The 13,907-nt window shown below is 46.9% G+C and overlaps 10 protein-coding genes across 10 annotated transcripts; 5 read left to right on the plus strand and 5 right to left on the minus strand.

Annotated features, from left to right (window-relative positions):
• Window positions 1-176: 176 nt before the first annotated feature.
• ayg1 (heptaketide hydrolyase ayg1) lies at window positions 177-1,670 on the plus strand (the record flags this gene model as incomplete). Its single annotated transcript, XM_056923323.1, has 5 exons — window positions 177-269; window positions 341-415; window positions 491-1,239; window positions 1,294-1,426; window positions 1,491-1,670. The coding sequence occupies 5 exons, from the start codon at window positions 177-179 to the stop codon at window positions 1,668-1,670; spliced, it is 1,230 nt and encodes a 409-aa protein (XP_056781360.1).
• A 708-nt stretch (window positions 1,671-2,378) lies between these two features.
• Window positions 2,379-2,656, minus strand: N7478_007110 (uncharacterized protein; the record flags this gene model as incomplete). Its single annotated transcript, XM_056923324.1, has 2 exons — window positions 2,379-2,558; window positions 2,648-2,656. The coding sequence occupies 2 exons, from the start codon at window positions 2,654-2,656 to the stop codon at window positions 2,379-2,381; spliced, it is 189 nt and encodes a 62-aa protein (XP_056781361.1).
• Window positions 2,657-3,204: 548 nt separating this feature from the next.
• On the plus strand, window positions 3,205-3,934 carry N7478_007111 (GNAT family N-acetyltransferase; the record flags this gene model as incomplete). Its single annotated transcript, XM_056923325.1, has 2 exons — window positions 3,205-3,616; window positions 3,684-3,934. 2 exons carry the CDS (start codon window positions 3,205-3,207, stop codon window positions 3,932-3,934), a joined length of 663 nt encoding a protein of 220 aa, XP_056781362.1.
• A 1,022-nt stretch (window positions 3,935-4,956) lies between these two features.
• Window positions 4,957-5,712, minus strand: N7478_007112 (DUF899 domain-containing protein; the record flags this gene model as incomplete). Its single annotated transcript, XM_056923326.1, has 2 exons — window positions 4,957-5,597; window positions 5,688-5,712. 2 exons carry the CDS (start codon window positions 5,710-5,712, stop codon window positions 4,957-4,959), a joined length of 666 nt encoding a protein of 221 aa, XP_056781363.1.
• Window positions 5,713-6,039: 327 nt separating this feature from the next.
• N7478_007113 (D-2-hydroxyacid dehydrogenase family protein) lies at window positions 6,040-7,071 on the plus strand (the record flags this gene model as incomplete). The annotated part of the gene is made up of 1 exon (XM_056923327.1): window positions 6,040-7,071. The coding sequence occupies one exon, from the start codon at window positions 6,040-6,042 to the stop codon at window positions 7,069-7,071; it is 1,032 nt and encodes a 343-aa protein (XP_056781364.1).
• Window positions 7,072-7,580: 509 nt separating this feature from the next.
• Window positions 7,581-8,099, plus strand: N7478_007114 (uncharacterized protein; the record flags this gene model as incomplete). Its single annotated transcript, XM_056923328.1, has 1 exon — window positions 7,581-8,099. One exon carries the CDS (start codon window positions 7,581-7,583, stop codon window positions 8,097-8,099), a length of 519 nt encoding a protein of 172 aa, XP_056781365.1.
• A 226-nt stretch (window positions 8,100-8,325) lies between these two features.
• Window positions 8,326-9,099, minus strand: N7478_007115 (uncharacterized protein; the record flags this gene model as incomplete). Its single annotated transcript, XM_056923329.1, has 1 exon — window positions 8,326-9,099. The coding sequence occupies one exon, from the start codon at window positions 9,097-9,099 to the stop codon at window positions 8,326-8,328; it is 774 nt and encodes a 257-aa protein (XP_056781366.1).
• A 261-nt stretch (window positions 9,100-9,360) lies between these two features.
• On the minus strand, window positions 9,361-10,017 carry N7478_007116 (uncharacterized protein; the record flags this gene model as incomplete). Its single annotated transcript, XM_056923330.1, has 1 exon — window positions 9,361-10,017. One exon carries the CDS (start codon window positions 10,015-10,017, stop codon window positions 9,361-9,363), a length of 657 nt encoding a protein of 218 aa, XP_056781367.1.
• A 597-nt stretch (window positions 10,018-10,614) lies between these two features.
• Window positions 10,615-11,211, minus strand: N7478_007117 (uncharacterized protein; the record flags this gene model as incomplete). The annotated part of the gene is made up of 1 exon (XM_056923331.1): window positions 10,615-11,211. One exon carries the CDS (start codon window positions 11,209-11,211, stop codon window positions 10,615-10,617), a length of 597 nt encoding a protein of 198 aa, XP_056781368.1.
• Window positions 11,212-12,571: 1,360 nt separating this feature from the next.
• N7478_007118 (uncharacterized protein) lies at window positions 12,572-12,998 on the plus strand (the record flags this gene model as incomplete). Its single annotated transcript, XM_056923332.1, has 2 exons — window positions 12,572-12,718; window positions 12,930-12,998. The coding sequence occupies 2 exons, from the start codon at window positions 12,572-12,574 to the stop codon at window positions 12,996-12,998; spliced, it is 216 nt and encodes a 71-aa protein (XP_056781369.1).
• Window positions 12,999-13,907: the final 909 nt, after the last annotated feature.

Consider the following 13,907-nt stretch of genomic DNA (forward strand, 5'->3'; position numbering starts at 1 on the left):
TCTTCCGCTACGATACTAATATACTAATCCGGACAGTATGTTCACAGCTCCCTGGAGGTACTTATAGTAGCTACCCCAATTCAAATGCTTTCGCACTTTAATGTACTATTCTGGTCCTCACTAAATCCTAGCATTGTCAACCAAAGACATTCATCCAACTAGTATCTATTCTCATCATGGTAAATTGGATTTTAGGCGACCGGTTTGATACCGTGTATCCTCATAAGGGTTCGATCAAGGCTCTTTGGGAATCGAAATGGAAATTTTGTGTGAGTTTTCGCTTTCCCTGCACAGGCTCAAAATAAAGTGTCAACCCGCTGATCTACTCATCTGCATGCAGAGCCAAAAGTCTATTTATCCATTTCATGATGGTGAATTTGAGGATTTTGAGCCTATCTTCGAGGAGCTGATTGCCGTAAGTTGTGCCGCGCTCTACATATTGCCTCATTCCAAAATAACTTCAGAGCAAATAGCTTATTGAAATTACTAGAAAAACATCAATGATCCCTTCACGGACGCCTACACCAATGCTTTCTCTCCTATTGTTGACAAACTTGAAGAAGAAGCAACCACCGCACTGAATAACAGCCACCCAGACCGTGCCGCTGATCTCTTCCGCCGTGCAGCTGTAGTGCTTCGTATCTCCCGTTTCCCCTACGTGAGCCCAACAACACGTCCAGACACCGTAACTAAGCGTGCAGCTTTGGATCGCCAGAAATACCTCTATATGAAGGCTGCTTCACTCTGGAATCCAGTTATCAACGAGGTTATCATCCCGCATACCCGCCGCTCAGCTAAGGATGGACCTAGCATCCCGCTGTATATCCGTGTGCCTGAGGAGGCTAGCGCCGATCGCCCTGTGCCTGTCATTCTTCTTATGACCGGATTGGATGGGTACAGACCTGATAACAGTCAGCGAACGCACGAGATTACCAACCGTGGCTGGGCAACAGTTATCTGTGAGATCCCAGGCACGGCAGACTGTCCTGCAGATCCTGCAGATCCGGAGTCAGCAGATCGCCTTTGGACTGCTGTGCTAGAATACATGGCTCAAAGACCTGAGTTTGATATGACTCGTGTTGCAGCTTGGGGACTTAGTGCCGGTGGATTCTATGCTATCCGGGCAGCTTGTACTCATCGTGACTTTCTTGCCGGCTCTGTGGCTCATGGTCCGGGTTCGCATCATTTCCTTAGCCCAGAGTGGCTAGCCAAGGTAAATGATCACGAATATCCATTCACGTAAGTTATCAATACCTTAGTGAGAAGCTATCTCTATTAACATAGATACTATAGAATCACCGATTCCTGGGCAGAGAAGTATGGCTACGCTACTACTGAAGACTTCATTCAGAATTCCCAAAAGAAATTTTCGCTTGTTGAGACAGGTATCATGGATCAGCCTAACTGCCGATTGCTTTTACTTAATGTTTGTTGCTTCCTTCTCGCGATAAAAAAATCCACTATATCACGGTGCTAATAATTTATTCTAGGGCGTGGACGATGGTGTTGTCCCCATTGAAGATTCGATGGTACTTTTCAACCATGGAGGTCCTAAGGAAGGGCGATTCTTCGAGGGTACAGTTCACATGGGATATCCACACAGCCTACCAGTCGCCTACAAATGGCTTGAGGATGTGCTGTCTCCCAACGCAACACAGGTCAAGAACTAGGCCTTGATGTGGCCTGTGGTTTCAGGAAGAGGTTTTGATTTATGTTGCCCTGCTCAATTGATTTGATGTTATGATTTCCTTGTAACCAAGATTATATTCAAGTCGCTGCGTATCTTAAAATCACGTATTATTATATTCTAGTCCGGCTTGATCTGACCTGCAAATGGCGTTTTAACTTCGATGATGGATCCGAACCTCTTTGCGAGGCTCATTGCCACCCAACCGGTCTTGGTTATCATGATATACCTACTTGCCAAGGATCTCATCTTATTAGTATGATTTGTAGCTTGGAAGCTAATATTCATGGTGCCTGAGACTGGCTCCTAACTGGCGGAGAATAAAAAAATGCTTAGTTGATAGTATGGGCAGCCAGATGCGAACCCAATTGTGAAACTGAAGCTCACTTGCCAGGGACTCTAAAATGAATCATGTTCATTCAGTAGGTAGGACCATTTTTATCTCACTGAACCACCTAAACCATCTGAAGAGACGAGGACTAGCTCTCTCTCTCCTATGTAGTTCAGACAATCGTACATCCCAATGGTACGATTGGGTAAAACGCGAGTTCGACCATAAACCACGGGGAAGAGTGACGGGTCCACAAAATCCACCAACTTATTTTCTGAGCTAGGGCGATGGCCTTTTTGTTCTACGGAGATGTTTTTCCTGTTATTGAAAAGCTTCACAGCATTCTTGAGTGCTTGTTGATCATCTTTGAATACTATTGACGACACCAACGTCAAATGACAGAACAAACCCATTTTCTTTCAACGTTTCAGCCTTCCGTTGAAGCTCTCTGTAGATCCAGTCCATCATTGAGCGTCGCAGGTCCTGGCAGCTTTGAGCTATTTCATCACTCCAATCTGCGGTGATGTTCTCGTCGAAAACCTGCCAAGTGTCAACTTGAAAGAAATACATTTCTAGGTATGCACCACTGATAAATATAGCACATACCTTCTCATCCCATGAAGTCTCACCCTACACATATCTAGAGAGACGCAGAATTGAAACCAACAATTCAAAAAAGAATTGATTTACAAAAATGATCCGACATTATGAATCAATCCGAGAAAATCATTCGCCTTCACAGAGCGCTCATGGTTATTGTTGACCCCCGCACGTCCACTATCGAGATTTATCAATTCAAACATCATGAAATTTGTGTACTAATTCCTGTGCTCTAATTCTATCTTGCAACTATCAATTACTTTGATACCAAATACAAAACTATCTGAGTAGATTTAATGGGCCAATCCCGAGGGTGCAACAGGCCAATGAGAATTCAACATTCCTCTATCTTAGGGCCCACATTTTAGGCCATCCTCAACTAGGAGCCCGCAATATGGCGGGGACTGAAGGGCGTGACCGAGGTTACAGTCAGCATCATCCCAATGAGTCAACCCTGTCTAAAGATATACTATTCGTGAAAAGTCTTAAAAGCCCCATATATTGTCGGCAGTTAATGAGATCACTCTTCACACATTTTCCAATTTTCTCAATTTGCAAACGAAGCTATCACACGCGATTCTCCAAAATGGCATATCAAGTCGAATACGCCACGGAGCAGGATGCCTCAGAATTAGGCATCATCAACAATGACAGCTTCAGAGAAAGGGCACTTCTTCCGGTCATATTCCCCAAGAGCAGTGAGCCTAGTCTACGCGCATACAAGGCTATACATGTCCCCAAGCACCTGGCGGACCCCAAAACCCATGTGTTGAAGGTCACAGACCCCGCGAGTGGAACCATTGTTGGCTATGGCCGTTGGTATATTCCAACAGAGCTGGGAATCGAACCGCATGTCCCCGAATTGAGCGAACAAGGCCAGGTCTACGCTAAGGATCCTGTGGCCTTTGCGCCTCAGCCTATGAATATGCGCGTATTCACAGCTTTCAAGGCAATGCTGGAGGAGGGGCGTAAGCGCCATACTACAGAGCGCGACATGAGTAAGTTTTGAATGAATCTTGCTCTCTTTTAATTGCTTATTACTTCAATGCTGATCAAAATGTTTAGTGCTCGATATATTGGCTACTCTGCCTAGTCATCAAGGCCGTGGTGTTGGATCCGCCATCCTCCGCTGGGGTTGTGAGAAGGCGGATGCATTGCAAGTCCGGATTTACCTTGAGGCAACTCCTGAAGGATACCCTCTGTATGTGAAGTATGGATGGAAGGCAGTCGAAAACGTTGATTTTGATATGAATGAACTGGGCGCTCATGGCGTAGATGATTTTGTCTTTATGATTCGAGATCCTAAGCCAGCTTGAATTCTAAAAGCCTTGAGGGTGTATACTATAAAGAAGCAGATACCGAAGGCTGCCTACGTGGTTATATGATTAATCATGGAATCAGTATAATTCTTGGCTTTCAATTCTATTCATTTTACCACCGCTTGCACATGTGCTATAGTATGCATCGGCATGAGATTGCTTTGGTATTCTCTAGCCTGAGGGCATTTGATTTTAATCGCAATGAATCATTGAGAAATCCATAGAAACTGATATTGAACGGATACCATGTATACGGATGGGAGATGGTATGGACTTTCATGCCCTCTAGACCTCGGGACTAATGACATGCAACTGCAGTGTACTGTTGACATACGGACTATACGAAGTATTGATATGCAGATTTTACCGTTGACATGCAGTCTTGGCCATTGACTGGCTGATTGAACCATTGACCATACAAATAAGCCATTGACTCCCGATTGACCTCCGATTGATTTCAAGTTATTGGCCTCCAGATCAATATGTTAACCTACTGATCGGGTCTCGATTAAACTCAGTCTCCTGGTCCCCCAGTCGGATACCCGATTAAACTATGAATCTCCTGGTTACATGCCGATTATTCCATTGACCTCTCGGGCTCTCAATTGAAGGATTGATCTTGATTTCAAAATTGAATCTGATCTGACCAATGTCAATATCTCCCGAACATACGATGATTAGCTGTTTTGGCTCATAGAACTCACTATTCCAGCTCATATGATTTGAAGCTATGTTAACACACAAGGCTAAATGTAATAGTATATGGAAAATCACACTCCAATACTTCGGCTTTACATATAAAAAATGCCAGATATTTTGGCACTGAACTGAAGTTTTTGGATTATAAGTTGTGTTCAAAGTTACACAACAGTATTTCTCGTGGACAATTGACCAAGTTATATGCTCTCCGTCATACACAGATACCACTCAAGCTGGACAGGCAGCTTCTACCCAGAAAAATTAAGCGTGGTGCAGGACCAAATGTTCACAAGTTTTTGCTCTTTTTCGATATTTCGCCTTTAGTATTCGTCATGACGACTGAAGTTGTTCATTCCATTTCCCACCTCTTGCCGGCCATGCAAGGTCATATCCAGCAAGTGATATGTGGACAGTATAATCTCCAATCCCCGAGATGACGTCTCATAAGTATGAAATACCTCGTCACCTTCCTGATAAAAAGAGCAAAGACCAAAGTAGCCGTTCCCAGGCTTCCAAGTAACAAGTTCACCCCGTGCCTCGATTTCGGCCCATGTCTCATGCGTTCTGGCAGAACTATAAAATGGGAACTTCCAATTCATCCGATCTTTATAGGCCATGAGATCATCCAATGGCGCAGTAGCTACGGCAGCGAAGGAAGTTTCCCTACTCCAGAGGTGGCCGAGGTCTGGTATATGGTCCATGCAGAATGAACAACCCACGCAGCCCTGAGTCTCCTGGGGTCCCAACATGAAATGGTAAAGTATGAGCTGTTTACGTCCATCAAACAAGTCTAACAGGCTCTTTGATCCTTCGGGGGTGTCGAATTGAAATCGTGCTGGATCTTTGATGTGCACCATAGGCAACTCACGGCGCAAGGCTGCAAGCTCCTGTAGCTGGCGGGTTACCGCTTTCTCTTGCTCGAGAAGATGAGCTCGAGCAGCCTGGAATTCTTCGGGGCTGACTATATTTTTCTACTCGGATATTAGAGAAGCTCATCAAAAAGTTGGGAGGATAGAGGTATACCTGGCTCTCCATTTTTGCAAGTTATAACGTGAAACTTGACGAGTGTGGTCCATTTCAAGCGGGAGCTGATGAACTCAATGCGGGCTTATGTAACCATCCGAGGCTCGATCTAACTAATAATTGAAAATTATTCTCTACAATGTGGCAAGTATATAATTACAGGTTGAGAAATAATGCGTAGAAGTATATCAATTGGATTTGGTCTCAAGACTGTATGACGTGCGATCAGCGATGGATAGCTTCATCTCCGAAGTCTCGGCTAAGCTATTAAGCCCAGGCAACCCTGCTTCCGTCTCCAAATGTGGGGAACAGCGGGGTTGGCTATACAAAAAAAACGACTTCTAGACAGCAACCACCACCACTAAGCCACTTAATATTTCATGGCGAACCCCAAATTCGCGATCCTGGACGATTACCAGGGCATTGCGACTCAATACTTTGCCCACCTCGAGTCCCGCATCGACATCTCCAGTTTCCCCGAGACTCTTGACCCGCGCAACCCCGCCCAACACGATGCGCTCATCCAGCGCCTCGAGCCCTTCGACGTGATCCTAGCCATGCGCGAGCGGACCCCCTTCGCCGCAAAAACAATCAATTCCCTTCCAAACCTAAAACTCCTCCTCACAACCGGCCTAAGAAACCTTTCGTTAGATCTTGAAACCTTCACCGACCGAAAAATTCCCGTAGCGGGTACGGAAGGTCGACCACCCGGCGTGAACAGTACAGTCCAACACACTTGGGCATTGATCCTCGCCTCAGCACGGAATATAGCGCGGGATGACGCGGCTGTCAAACAGGGTGGATGGCAGGGATCATTGGGAATGACTCTCTCTGGGAAAAAATTGGCGTTATTGGGACTCGGAAAGCTTGGGTCGTGGGTGGGCAAGATCGGCATTGAGTCCTTTGGAATGGACGTCATTGCTTGGTCGGCGAACTTAACGCAGGAGAAAGCCGATGAGCAGGCGATTGCTCATGGTCTCCCCGCGGGCAGTTTTACAGTGGTCCCGTCTAAGTCGGAGTTCTTTGCTAGTGCCGATATTGTCAGTGTGCATTATGTGCTTTCTGATCGTAGTCGTGGCATTGTGGGTACGGATGAGCTTGCAGCGATGAAACCCAGTGGCATTATCATTAATACTTCTCGTGGGCCGTTGATCGACGAGTCCGCTCTACTGGGTGCGCTGAATGCCGGTCAAATTCGGGGCGCTGCATTGGATGTTTTTGATCCTGAGCCTTTGCCTTTAGATAGTCCGTGGCGTACTACAAGTTGGGGACAAGATGGACGTAGCGAAGTGCTTTTAACTCCCCACATGGGATATGGTGAGGAAGACTTGCTGCGGGGATGGTATAAGGAGGTCGCGGAGAACCTGGAGCGTTGGTTAAATGGCGAGACACTATTGCGTAAATTAAATTGATTCTCTCCGCTTTGAGAAACTCAATTGGGGTCGGTTATAATTAGTCTTATGTTATTTACCATATCGTCCATGCTCACATGCAAGACCACGGGTCTTTTACCTATTGTAGCCGTGATTGGTTTCACCGAAATCGTTCCGGAGGCTGATCACCCGCTAGAAGATTCCTAGCGCGATCTCCGTGGAGTCTAATGGGCGTTAGTTTGGTCAGTTTGGCGTGGTTTGGCTTTGATTCCGGGTTATTTGCTGGACAAGGAGCCTCGGTTTGCGGAAACCAGGCATTCTTGGCCGTGAAGCCTCCGACTCCACCGTACATTCCCTCGGTTGAAGGGAAACCAGAAAGTTAGATCATCGTCTAATATGCCTTGCTATAAAGAGCAGTTTATTTATTCCTTTCAATTCCCCGCCTCTTTGTCTTCATTCATCTCGTATTGAGCCTCCGATCACTCTCAAAGCTCTCTCTCCCTCTCCCTCTCCATCTCCCTCAAAGCTACATACCTCAGTCAATAAAAATGGCTCCCTCTGCCGATCCAATCCCCGCCGTTCCGGCCCTTCGCGAGGAATTCCCCTCACCTACCCATCCCGACCGGTTGCACGTTAATCGGAGCTCGAAGGCCTTCGGAAGTGGGGCATACTCATTGATCGACCTTCCCGCCGGCGCATTGTTCGCCAAAATTACTACTGCCACTCCGGGCAAGAAAGCATACACAAGCGTCCAAACAGGTGCCGACACGCACATTGAGCTCAATTCAGACTTGGTTTTCTGCAACCATTCCTGCGCTCCAACAGTAGTCTTTGACATGGCGCGTATGGAGGTTCGAGCGGTGGATGACCGACCATTGAAGAAGGGGGATGCATTGACCTTTTTCTATCCGAGTACTGAGTGGGATATGGATCAGGCTTTCCAATGTACTTGTGGTGCGAACGAGTGCAAAGGGTGGATTGCTGGGGCTAAGGATATGCCCTCGGCCGTTTTGGATGAGTACTGGCTGAACCCGCATATTACTAGCTTGTTGAATGAGCAAAAGTGAGATGACTGTGGATACGATATACTATCCGGGCAGGTACCCGGGGTTTTCAGCGTTGAGATGATGTTTAAAGATACCAGGGTTGTTTATTAGAAAAGAACTAGATAAAAATAGATTATATGAATTGGCGAGAATGACTTGAATTGCGCTGCGATGACATAGATGTAATGTAGATGGAGAATCAAAGAGAGAAAATAACTCGATAAATCAAGTACCATGAAGAACAAGTTCAAGAACCACCACCAGCTCCTCCGATTACAGCGCCTTGAATCACGCGACGTCGGTCAATCTCTCGCTTAAGCATAACAAGACATGTTGCGACGACGACAGACTCGTCTAGGTTCAGTAACTGCAGCTCTGCCTCATCGACCTGTAGCTCCCCGCCATTACCGGCCGTGCATTTAGATGTACCGGGTGTTCGAGAATCGGAGCTGCGCACCAACTGTGCAACACGGCGATCATTTTGTATCTCCTTTCCATTTTCGTCTGAGCCAGAAACGTGTCGGAGAACAATGAGATTCAATTTCTGCCCATCGGATCGCTTCTCCTTCGCATAACTCCATTCATATTCAGCGCCAGTCGACATGGTAAAGTGTGCAGAGCGCGAGGTCCATTTGCCGGACACTTTCACTTGCTCGGCGAGAACACTGGAAGTTTGTAACAGGCATAGAACGGGATCTCGGTTCGGGCCGAAAAAGTAGTCTGTACGAATCAAGTTTCCAAGCTTAGGATGTGAAAGGACGCTATTGCCGGACCAACGCCGGTCGCGGGTGGAGACATATGCCGGGTTGCCGTCGGAATGGGTGATGGTGATTTCTTTCTGGTTAGGAGGGAGCGGAAGGCGAAAAGCGCTGATTCCATGTGCATCAATGTGCAAGATGTGAGATGGGAAAAAGGGGCTTGAGTCGTTGGGGAGTGTGCATAGAGTAGTACTAGAACTGCCAGCGGACAGGGATGTGCGAGCTTCTTTGCATTCTAGTTGGGTGGTAGTCGTAGTAGACATGGTGTATTTGCAGTGTGTTTCAATTTTCGTGGGAATGTTTTGATTTCGTTTGTCTCTGATCTTTTTTTCTTTCTGGTCTTCTTCATGGCGATTTTCCGAACATTTTATATCCGTGAGGTCATCTTGGTCATGTTCGCCCGGATACGAGAGTTGCCTCTTCAGGAAGAACGGGGCACCAGATCCGCGGAACTGTCGATCGCGGGTTCCAATAGAGGTTTAAATTGGCTTGGCCTCGTACCCGGTTCAAGAAGGCGGTGCAGCTTACATATGACCTCTGACAATACTTCCAGCCATAAGGTCAACAATGGGAACATATGGGGTGTTGCGATATTCCTTCGTAATGGCTTGGGTCCACTGCCCCTTGCCATGCTTCTGATCCAAGAAAGCTCGTGTGCCACCCTCAGCTGTACGCCAGTCCATGGCAACAACTGCATTTGTCTTCCATAACTCATCGAATGTATCATGGCACCACATCTTGCTGTCAAAGCCGCGTGCTTTGAATTGTATGCGATCGTCACTCTGGTAGATGTGAATATCCGGGATGACCTCCTTCAGCTTTTGCATCGATAGAACCTTTCCAATGACAGTACACACGAGTACACCAGTGTCGCGGTCAAGGTCGGGCACGTTCACCTCTTCAAAGCACCATGGGTGGGTGATCACGCCGTCAGTTCGTTTGACGCCGCGTTTAATGTGGTACTTTGTGCCTTGAATCGGCTCGATTTCTTTCTGTGGATTCTGACTTCGACCTTTGAATTTTGGGGTGACAAACAGCGCGTAGTGAGGGGATCCGGAATCCTTGGGCTCAGCATAGAGGGCAAGAAGGAGACGCGGTTTGTTGAGCCTCTTCAGTTTCGTTTTGATGTTGAGGACATCAAAAATACTCAACATGTCGTTGGTATTCTTTTGCATCGACATAGCGGCCACGTGGAAATAGCAGGACACTGGGGGGCCCGGTAGAGAGTGAAAGAGGAAGAGAAAGTGGGTTGGATAATGATGATCAAATAGGTGGGCTCACAATCAACAAGTGGGATTGTGCACATGTATCAACAGGAGCCTAACGTTTCACTACAAGCCACCTAGGCACACTATTTACTTATTTGCACAAACAATGATAAATTTCCAACTCTATCGCTCATCAAAGGGTTGAATCAGAGCTAGGCGTAGCCAATACCCATGATTTACTAGGACTCACTATACGATCAAGCTGCACAGTCTCCCTGGCTGAGGTCTATTCCCAGTCTAATTCCATGATTTGATGCAATACGACGAAGTGCAACGTTCGCCTGCTCGTCCTGGCTCTGACTTGCATATCCACTTTGTGAAAACACTGAAAATGGGCCAAAGCAATCCGAAGCTTTGAATCGCCTTAGCGCCAGTCTGGATACCATTTGTATAAACACTCGGGGCGCCAAATACATCCACATCGCCAAACGCAAAGGGCAAACTTTGACAAATTTCAGCTACCATGTCTCTGATAATGTCTTCAGGTCGATCGGCTATCAAATTTCCCTGTTATAAACCGAGCCCCAATGGATCGGGAACGACACGGTGATCGATACAACGATGCAACTGCAACATCGTCATCTGAAGAAGTATTCTTGTCCCCCGGCGATAGTTCCAAACTCCAGCTGATGTGACATCTGGATACAGAAGAAGGACCTCCTGTGCGTTTGATGTATGTTTCTGCGGAAGCCACGCCTCGGGCAACCCACAATGCCATTGAGCGGACTCATTATCAAGATGATGTCCGCGATCGAGCAAAGAGGCAATGGTCAGTTCATCTGGCACGTTGCCTTCCTCACATTCGGAGAATGTCTTCGAAGCTGTCGCACAGAACTTACTGATGTTGATATTCGCCGCCATCATATGATAGATTGGATGCGGGATAGTGAGTGCCTCTAATAGCCAATCCAAGTCTATCTGCAGAGGATCTTTCAACGCCTTGAACTGAATGACCATCTGCGTGAACGCAAGGCGGAAAAGCGATCGAGTCGCTGGATCCGCCAGCTGTCCGGGCCCACGTATTTTCAACAGGTATTGGGTCCCAGAGACACGCGTACTCATCAGACTATTCAGTTCGCCGTTGATGTCTTCAAAGCGCATCAGCATGACGATAGCGCCGAGGGTCTCCGTTCGTGTGGCATCTTTTACTGAGCACAGCCGACATGAGCACAGCGACAGGCTCAGCTTTTGCAGAGCCTCTCCATACCTTCATCGAGCTTGAATACCAGGCACTTTGCCACGATTGGCCAGCGACGCAAAGGCCGCTGCGTCTAGTGAGGCCCGCAAGCTCGCAGCGGGTGCATCATTCGATTTCCCCTCACACAACGTATATAACAATGGTATAGAATCAAGAGGTCCTGGGCTCCCATCAGGCTCAGTAGGTAAGGTGAACTCGTCAAGAAAATAGCAGTGGCCATGATGTTCACAAGAAGAATCCAAGAGGAAACGTGGAACAGCCAATTGATCTTTTATCAGTTGACGGCTGGGGGCCAGGAGCACAAGCTCTGATCCATTATTCCTGGATTCTACTCTTGTTCTGTTCCGGCGAGCTTTTCGAACCCGCTGCTCCGTCTTTTCATTCTCACTGCGAAAGATCAGGGGCGGCGTTCTATAACACCCTGGACACTCGCTGCCATAAATAAAGTAGTTTCGGCAAAACGGTCTAGTTTCGTCACACTGTGGCTGTTTATTGGCTTTTGCATGAGACGTAACTGGATCTCTGCATTACCTTGACTTTGCGTTTTTTACAGAGAAAACAACCTTGGCTGCGCGGGCGGCTGACCAGCATGGCGAACCAACATGGCACTGTGCTAATGTTGCCAGCCTCAATCCCTCGGGAATGGGAAATGTACTCCGTCTAGGAAATCGGGCAGTCGCTCAGCCCCGATCGCTCATCAAAGTTGAACCCACCCGAGAACCATGCTGGGATGGATATGCGTTTATTTTGGTTGATAAGGGCAAAACATGAGCCGACATATATCAATTGGGCTTGTGGTTTAGTGGTATAATACTCCCTTAGCATGGGAGTGGTCCGGGGTTCGATTCCCCGCGAGTCCATCTTTTTGCCCTCCTCCCACCTGGGAAAGTTTTTTTTTTCTCAGTGGGGTCATGTGTGAATGTACATGAAATAATATGATGACTTTTCTTCAAATCACGCATCTGTGGTTACATTAGAAGTATGCTACAATATATAGATGTTAGCCAAACCTGACAATTCAATTCTTCTATTACTACTGCTGCTGCTTTCGCTTCTCTGTAGATCTTCCAGTCCATGGTCAAAGGGCCCGCTATCTAAATCCAAAACTCTTGATCGAGCTTGACGTGCGCAACAGTATGTCCAAAACATCTGCTCGCATGCAAAATCCTGACTTTCATATCAGCCTAGGCGGCCTGGTATTCTGTGATATTTTACTACGGCCTTGTTTTATCCCCAACTTCTATTGTTTGCAACTGCGGCCATGCCAAGATGGTATTTACAATCGTGTCTGAAGAACCGAAATGGAAGTTCTTAATCCTTATTGATCTCATTGCTGACGCTTCCAATTCTTCTTCGCAGATCGCTTTGCGAAACATCTCTGCCCTACCTCGATTTCCCATGTCCTCGTTCACAAATGTGAGCTCTGCTGTTAGCGCTGCTTTGCATATCGCATGATCATTGCCTGCTTGCATTGCCTTGTGGAGCATCTCTCTCATGTCTCATGTCTCATTTCCCCATATCTCTGCTTACAGATGGACTAAGCTATTAGTATTGCTATATATAGAGTATGATTGACTTCTACAATCTAGCTCGCAGGTACTATACTAACATAGTAATGGTAATATAGGCCATTTTGCGTTTTGTCCAGGAGGCTATGCCAATTGTGGCCCGCATGGCCATCGAGGCCATACGCTAGGTAATTCCTTCATCATCATCAGTCATCCCGCTGGGACCTGTCTCGACAAGTACAACCGATCATCAGCAACTATCACACCTCAATACCTGGTATTCAGACTCTGTTCATATTTGCCTTCATTGGTCGTGGAACGCTCGGCGGTTCCCAACACCAAAGCGAAGTTTCATTTACTGCCAAAAATGGAAAAAAAATATCAGTTGGCAACAACTAAGACATTCGCTATTGGGAGAAAGTCATATAGACGTCCTTGCTATCCTGGATTGTTGTCTCTCGGGGCTGATAGAACCTCGATTACAAGTGCCCAAACAATCAGAGTTATGACAGCGTGTGGGGCCGCCGAATAGGCTCGTTCTCGACAATCCCGAGCAACATTTTCGCCGACTTGGAAACGGCGATAAACCATGCGACAAAATTCAAACCTTATCGAAAGACAGCAGTAATCGCCTTTCATTGGGAGAATGATGATATGAGGGTGCAGTCCCTCGAGAGAGAACTCCTGAACGTCTTCAAATCTGTTTATGGGTTTGAGACCGAGAGTTTCCCGATTCCGCTTAGATGCCTGGGCCCGCAATCAAGGTGTTGATAGTGATAGTGATAGTGATAGTGATAAAACGGATAAGGGAATGACGTCGGAACCCTAGAGAGGAACAGGAAGCTACAAGGCTATATATATATAGTGAGCCATGAGTGATAGCATGGTTATCGCATCAGACACTTGAACGCTCACGCTCCACCGACTCGGCCTGATTATTCTCCGAAGGCAAGAGGTAAAAGAAGCAATGCCCTAAGTATGAAGTGAGGAACGCGTCTTGGTTTATTGACTCGGCGCCCCACTTGTAAGGTGAAGACTCACTCGACAGAGAGGAAGAGAGAAAGAGAAGGGTGACTGCCTAATTCGGTATATTTATA

The sequence above is a fragment of the Penicillium angulare genome (genome assembly GCF_028827245.1).
Source record: "Penicillium angulare strain IBT 27051 chromosome Unknown utg000004l_segment0_segment0, whole genome shotgun sequence".
Taxonomy (NCBI): Eukaryota; Fungi; Ascomycota; class Eurotiomycetes; order Eurotiales; family Aspergillaceae; genus Penicillium; species Penicillium angulare.